Consider the following 6,564-nt stretch of genomic DNA (forward strand, 5'->3'; position numbering starts at 1 on the left):
CAATAATTTTACCGCCATCGACAGTTTGCAGCCGCTTTGTGTCGTTCGGTGTAGGTGGAAACTTACCCGTCGACTCAGCCATCTTCCTTGAATTCCTGCCTGGCACTCACCAATATCTCTTGACCATTCTTTCTATCGACTGGGCTATTGCTCAAGTTGTTGCGAACCTCGTCGCCTGGCCGTTGTTGGGAAATCTGACGTGCGAACAAGATACTGTTTGTCGTAAGAGTGACAACATGGGCTGGCGATGGTTTACCATCACCATGGGTGGGATCACAGCTGTCATGTTCCTGGTTCGTTTTGCCGCCTTCAAGATTTTTGAGTCGCCAAAGTACCTCATGGGCAAAGGACGCGATGAGGATGCCGTCCGTATCGTTCACGAAGTCGCGCGTCGCAACAGCAAGACAACGTCTCTGACACTAGCCGATCTGAAGGCTTGTGAACCTGAGGACTATGTTGCTCAGACAAATGTTTCTGCCGCGGCCAAGAGATATGCTTCAAAGCTCAACTTTAGCCACATTCGTGTTCTCTTCTCAACACGCAAGCTAGGGCTCAGTACTGGCCTCATTATGGCCATCTGGGCGCTCATTGGCCTTGGCTACCCGCTGTACAACGCCTTTCTTCCCTTCATCCAGGCCACGCGGGGCGCCGATTTTGGTGACGGCAGTACCTACATCACCTACCGCAACAGCTTGATCATATCATCTCTCGGCGTTCCTGGCGCATTGCTCGGAGGCTGGCTCGTGGAGCGAAAGGTTATTGGTCGCAAGGGCACTCTGTCCTTGTTCACCGTGTTGACAGGTGTCTTTCTGTACTGCTCAACGACGGCGGTAACGAGCAATGCACTCCTGGGCTGGAATTGCGCTTTCAACTTCTGCAGTAACGTCATGTATGCTGTGCTCTACGGATTCACACCAGAGCTTTTCCCCACACCCCAACGCGGCACGGGCAATGCTTTGACGGCAACTTGCAATCGTATTTTCGGCATCATGGCAGTAAGTGGGTGTTGTCGTACGTGTGGGTCATCACTGACACCGAATAGCCCATCATCGCCATGTTTGCTAACCTTGAGACGTCGGCTCCCGTTTACATAAGTGGTGCTCTTTTCATTGCTGCCGGTCTTCTTGTACTGCTGATGCCGTTGAGTCACGGGGAAGGGCGGCATTGTAGAGAGTGCCTTTGTTATCAGGTTTCCGCCATGTCGTCATTGCTTCTTGTCTCGTAGCCCCGACTTGGGTAGGGCCCATTCAGATTGGCTGAAAAGGCTGGGAAAGTGCCCACACAGTAAGCAGGTGATGAAGAACCAAAAAACGCAGCTTTTGCAAGTGATGTGCGTCACGCCGCTCTGCTCCGTTTACGCTTCGTTTTCACGAACAGTCACTTCGCCTGACCCCCGCTAAGATATGATGGCGAATATATCCCCATGGCGATATTCGCGCTCAGAAGTGACCTGCCTAGCTGGGCTCAGAAACCGTGGAGATAGGGAAAGCACGATTGAGATGATGCGTCTGGGCAAGATAAGGCCCTCGGATGGCCCTTAACATGACGTTGTTGGTATCGGTGGTATCATCGGAGCCCGTGCTCTCTTGGCAATCCGGCTAGTGGCTTTCTTCATCAAAACCAGTTTTCCGACTGCAGTGCATTCGTGGGAGACGAGAAACAAGGAGAAGACCAAGCTCAGGATACCAGATACCTAGGACCACTTTCGACGGCTAGCTACTGGTACTCATGAGTGCCGACCTAGGTACCTAAGTAGGTAGGTAAAGACCCCAAGGTACGCTGCGGTCACAGCGCCCCACTATCCCCCGCTTTCCCCTCAACTGCTGCTGCTGAGCTGCCTTATTCAGTTTCGTTGCCAATGCTGGGCTACGCCTTCAATCGTAAAGTGACTGTTGATCCCACCCTCCCAGTGTCCAACTCTCGCACAGATCGCTGCCCTTGACGATCAAGCTGCCCACTTAGTGTATTAGAGAGATGACATTGCATAAGGTGTCTTTATTTTCGGCCCTCGAGAGGCTAAGGCGGCTCCCGAGGTCGTCGCCGACAATACAACACCGATTGGTTATATAAGCCATGGTGCCCGGTTTAGCTGTTTTGCCGAGTCGACGGCGAGCCTCCGTGATAGACAAGTAACATTTAAGTGGATTTGAGTCTTCTGTTCAGAAGTCGAATCTCGCCATGCGGACTTCCACCCTTGCTGGCCTGTTCGGGCTCCTCTCCTTCGCCGATGCTGCCAGGTACGGCTACAACCATGTTGCTGTTCGCCAGGACTCCGATATCGTAGCTGCAAACTTCAAGGATATCGATATTTCTCTCCACTCGCCCGCGTTCCTTAACCCCGGGAGTCGTCTCGAAGGGTTCTCAAGGGGTTCTGAGGGCCCAACTTCCCACGAGGCCATGGGTAAGAAGCTCTTGTCAGATCACGCTATTGTGAAGACGAATTGACAGTACCTCAGAGGTCTTTATGGAAGAAGTCGCAGGCCGTAACAGCTACATGACGTACAACACAGCCAACTTCACCTCTGAAGAGCTGCGCTCATTTCCCTACGTTCACCTCGCCGGCACAGGCAATTCTACCTGCCGCCGTCGTAGTGCTGCTGAGAAGGTTCGCATTTGGGTTCAGGCGCAGCCATGGGAATGAACCAGCTGGAGATGAGGCTCTTCTTGCTCTCCTTGGCAAATTCGATAACGACCCCGAATGGGCCGCAGGCATACTCGAGAAGGTTGATATCGTCATCCTCCCGCGATACAACCCTGACGGAGTCTATTACTTCCAACGCGCTCTCGCAACAAATTTTGATCCTAACCGTGACCATATCAAACAAAACCGTCAGCAGACGCGCAATATTAAAGCCTTGCTGGCTGAATACAACCCACACGTCATCATTGATATGCACGAGTATGGAGCTACCACTCAGTACGGCCGGTACTATCACGGATCTGACGGCCTTTTCTCCGCTGCTAAAAACCTCAACATCAACAAGAGCATTCGCTCTTTGTCCGAGGAAGTCTTCGCCAAGAACATCGGCAATGATATGGAGGACGCTGGTCTACGGTGGGAGCCCTATGTCACTGGGCCTTCAAGCCGTGATCTCGACTTTGAGATTAGCTTTACCGAGGCTGGTACTGATGCCAAGATTGGGCGCAACGCCATGGGCCTTACTCAGTCTGTGACGTTCCTCATCGAGATGCGTGGCATATTCCTCGCCGATCAGGAATTCCAACGTCGTACAGCTGCCGGCCTCACCATGGCAGGCAGCATTATTCAGACGGCAGCTGACAATGCCAACAAAGTCTATGAGACGGTCGAGGGTGGTCGTGCTGCCTTCATCTCTGGCTCGGACGACATCATTCTCACCGACAGCACCACGACTGGGAATCGCGAATTCAACATGGTCGACCACACCACTGGCGAGATTGTTCAGGTGCCCATCCAGTTCGTCTCCAACACTCCGGCGCATGCCAATCTCACTCGCTCTCGTCCCGAAGCCTACCTCATACCGGTTGCATGGGCGGATCTTGCTGCTCGACTCGTTGATGCAGGCCTAGAAGTAGAGACACTTACTGAGTCGTGGACCGGAGCTGTCGAGGCATTGCAGATCGAATCTTCGCAATTCGAATCCGGTTACTATGAGGGCGCCGTCCGTGCCACCGTCACGACTAGCACAAGTGAGAGAGAGCTGACGCTGCCAGCCGGCAGCTTCCGTGTCAGCACTCGGCAGAAGAACGCTGCTCTTGCTTTTGTTGCGTTGGAGCCGGAGAACATCGACTCCTACGTCAGTTTCAATGTTGTGCCGGTTGAAAGGGGGGACGAGTACCCTATATTTAGGGTTGTGTCATAAGTGTTGGCTTGTACAGAGTACATTTCTTAGATCTAGAGACGAAAATTTGATGGCAGTAGTAGTCACACACCCTCGTATATTCTGTTGTCAGTCCCTGTGAACTCGCTCAAAAGACCAACCTAACGCAAAGGGATAAAATGACGGTTGGAAAGAATCGAGCAGCCAACCCATCCAGCCGACTAGATGTTGTCTGGTGAGACATCACCATCGAGACTTGCGTCAAACCCGTGAACTCGCAAAGTAGAGTAAGCTGTCACAACCGGTTCTGTTATACGCGGATGCATTTCACTTGGGTAGGAAGTGGGGCAACGGGCTGTATACAGGAGTTATGCAATTTGTGACTTAGAAACGGCATGATCTGGGCGAGACGGTTACTTTTCGATGAGACGGGCTAGCTGCTGCGCCATTTGGCTTTTTCTCTCCTGTCTCGTCGGTGTGAATAACACGCTACAGTCACAAGGACCGCCACCTCTCGTAGAGAGCTAGCAACCACACCAGTAACCGCTTCTTCAGAGAACCAGAGCTGCAAGGCGAACTGGAGTTTGACCTCTTTGCTGGTACTCTCCTTGCGCCATGTGATCGTTTCTGTGGCCGTGGTTATGGTCGGCCTGATGGGTAGCCGGCTATAGCGTTAAGGTGACGGATTCTATGGGTCAAAGTCTCGAATTTTACAAGATCCAATTTAGGAGAGTAATATGTATACATAGGCGTGTGACCATTGATCTTGAGGCCATGATTTGGGTCGGCGCCCTCTCCAATGTAGCGGAGAGGGAAACTCAAAGATGGACAAGGCAAGAAAGAACCTGTTGTACCGAGGTATGTGGAGGGCAGTCGGGGTGGGCTGCTTTAGTAAACCAAGATGCTGAGGTACCTACCTAGGGTAGGTACTGAGCGGATAACAATAAACGGCCTATGATATGGCTGTATTGCTGGTGGGGTCGGGGAGGGGCTTTTGCGTGGGACATTGTGTTTGTCACACCTGGGGTACTTAGGTACTACAGCAGGCCATAGAGTACAACATTGGCCTTTGTCCACTCGACGCGAGAGCGGGATGTACCCACACCCCAAAGACGCGACGACACGCGACTTCACTCCTCTTCGACATCTCGATCCGGACCGACGGCCCCAGGTCCAGCGTGGTACCTGAGTTTGTAGCACATGCTTCTACCACTCCTGCTGCCAGAATTTATCCTCCTCCTTTGAGCCTTCCTTCCTCCAACCATATTCCTTACCTAGGCACTTGAATCGACCCCCCTGGGACTGAACTGTGTATGACGGCTGGCACGCCCAGCCTGTTGCGCGGTCGATTCTTGCTGGCGCTGCTCGAAAACCAACATCGCCTGAACCCTCACCTCCCAACTCATGCTCACACCTGGCGTCGCCTTCAATCAAGCTGCGCTGCAGATACAATGCTGGGAAGAGCTCACAATGCTTTCGAGGCCAAGCCGCCACAGCCTCGGATTCCCTCTTTAGCGAAACAACTTTTCCCATCGAGCAGCCCGATTCAACATGCCAATATCCAAAACTCTTTCAAAAGGACGAGTCAGCCAGGTCACAGATCTGATACAGCAGTGTCTTCAACTCCCAATCAACAAGGTGCTCCATCAACGAGCTTGACAGCATCTCGCCCCAGAGCGCCTTCGAAAGTTCCGATGGCCTCCTTATACAACCAACCCGATTCTTTCCAAGACAGTCCAGATGACCTTGTTGAGATCGGCAGCCGAGCCAAAACGGCTGTTGCGACAGAGGTTCTCTTCTTTGAAGATGATTTTAGCGACGACACAGACCTCGACCTCGATTACCAAGAGCCTACAAAGCTACCCCCACCCCCACCGACGATCAGCCAAAAGCCCTCGAACGAAATCGATGAGACTACCGTACCTTTCTCTTCACGCTCAGAAAATATTGTTCCATGGTCTTCTTCGCCGCCCTCTCATATGCTGCCGTCCCATCCACTTTTGACCCGAACTGTGTCTAGTACAAGAACTAGCAAACGCTCGTCACTCGGAGAGACGGAGTTGCCGCCTCCAAAGAAGCGGAGTTTGCCCAGGACCTGGACTGCGCAACCTCGCGATGATAGCAAGCTGGGGTTGCATGGCGAATCCACCCCAGCGCGAAAGACAAAAGATCAGATGCCCTGGAATACGACTGCCAGTGCCGTGAAGGCTCAAAAGAAACATCACAAGGATACTCTGAAGAGGTCTGGGACGAATGAAGGATATACTACGGAGGAAATGCGTGCTGTCACGGCAATGGACTCCGAGCGTGTCAAAGGTATTAGTCTCAGCAAAGAACAGGAGCGCGTGCAAGACCTTGTTGTAAACAAGGGTGAAAGCGTCTTCTTCACCGGGCCAGCTGGTACTGGAAAATCGGTTTTGATGCGATCAATTGTCGCGGAGCTCAGAAAGAAGTTCGCCAAGGACCCGGAACGATTGGCAGTCACCGCTTCGACTGGCCTCGCAGCTTGCAATATTGGCGGCCAGACACTACACAGCTTTTCTGGCATAGGTCTTGGCAAGGAGGAAGTTCCTGTCCTCGTCAAGAAGATCAGGAGGAATGCCAAGGCAAAGAATCGCTGGCTAAGGACAAAGGTATTGATCTTGGACGAGGTCTCAATGGTAGATGGAGGATCTTTTCGACAGCTGTCAGCCATTGTAGGCAGCTTCGCAACAATGGTCGACCCTGGGGTGCATTCAACTAGTCATTACGGGCGACTTTTTTT

General features: G+C 52.4%; 3 protein-coding genes across 3 annotated transcripts in view; all 3 read left to right on the forward strand.

The window, feature by feature from the left end:
* Nucleotides 1–236: 236 nt before the first annotated feature.
* Nucleotides 237–1,225, forward strand: VDBG_10213 (membrane transporter; the record flags this gene model as incomplete). The annotated part of the gene is made up of 2 exons (XM_003009795.1): nt 237–995; nt 1,043–1,225. 2 exons carry the CDS (start codon nt 237–239, stop codon nt 1,223–1,225), a joined length of 942 nt encoding a protein of 313 aa, XP_003009841.1.
* Nucleotides 1,226–2,104: 879 nt separating this feature from the next.
* Nucleotides 2,105–3,842, forward strand: VDBG_10214 (carboxypeptidase; the record flags this gene model as incomplete). The annotated part of the gene is made up of 2 exons (XM_003009796.1): nt 2,105–2,401; nt 2,593–3,842. The coding sequence occupies 2 exons, from the start codon at nt 2,179–2,181 to the stop codon at nt 3,840–3,842; spliced, it is 1,473 nt and encodes a 490-aa protein (XP_003009842.1).
* Nucleotides 3,843–5,494: 1,652 nt separating this feature from the next.
* The window catches only part of VDBG_10215 (DNA repair and recombination protein pif1), a gene marked incomplete at both ends in the record, with an annotated part of 2,280 nt that continues 1,210 nt past the window's right edge, over nt 5,495–6,564 (forward strand). Inside the window, one exon of the mRNA XM_003009797.1 lies at nt 5,495–6,433. Coding sequence (XP_003009843.1) covers nt 5,495–6,433 — 939 coding nt within the window. The remainder of the gene's footprint in view (nt 6,434–6,564) is intronic.

This window comes from Verticillium alfalfae, genomic scaffold (assembly GCF_000150825.1).
Source record: "Verticillium alfalfae VaMs.102 supercont1.21 genomic scaffold, whole genome shotgun sequence".
In the NCBI taxonomy this organism is placed as follows: Eukaryota; Fungi; Ascomycota; class Sordariomycetes; order Glomerellales; family Plectosphaerellaceae; genus Verticillium; species Verticillium alfalfae.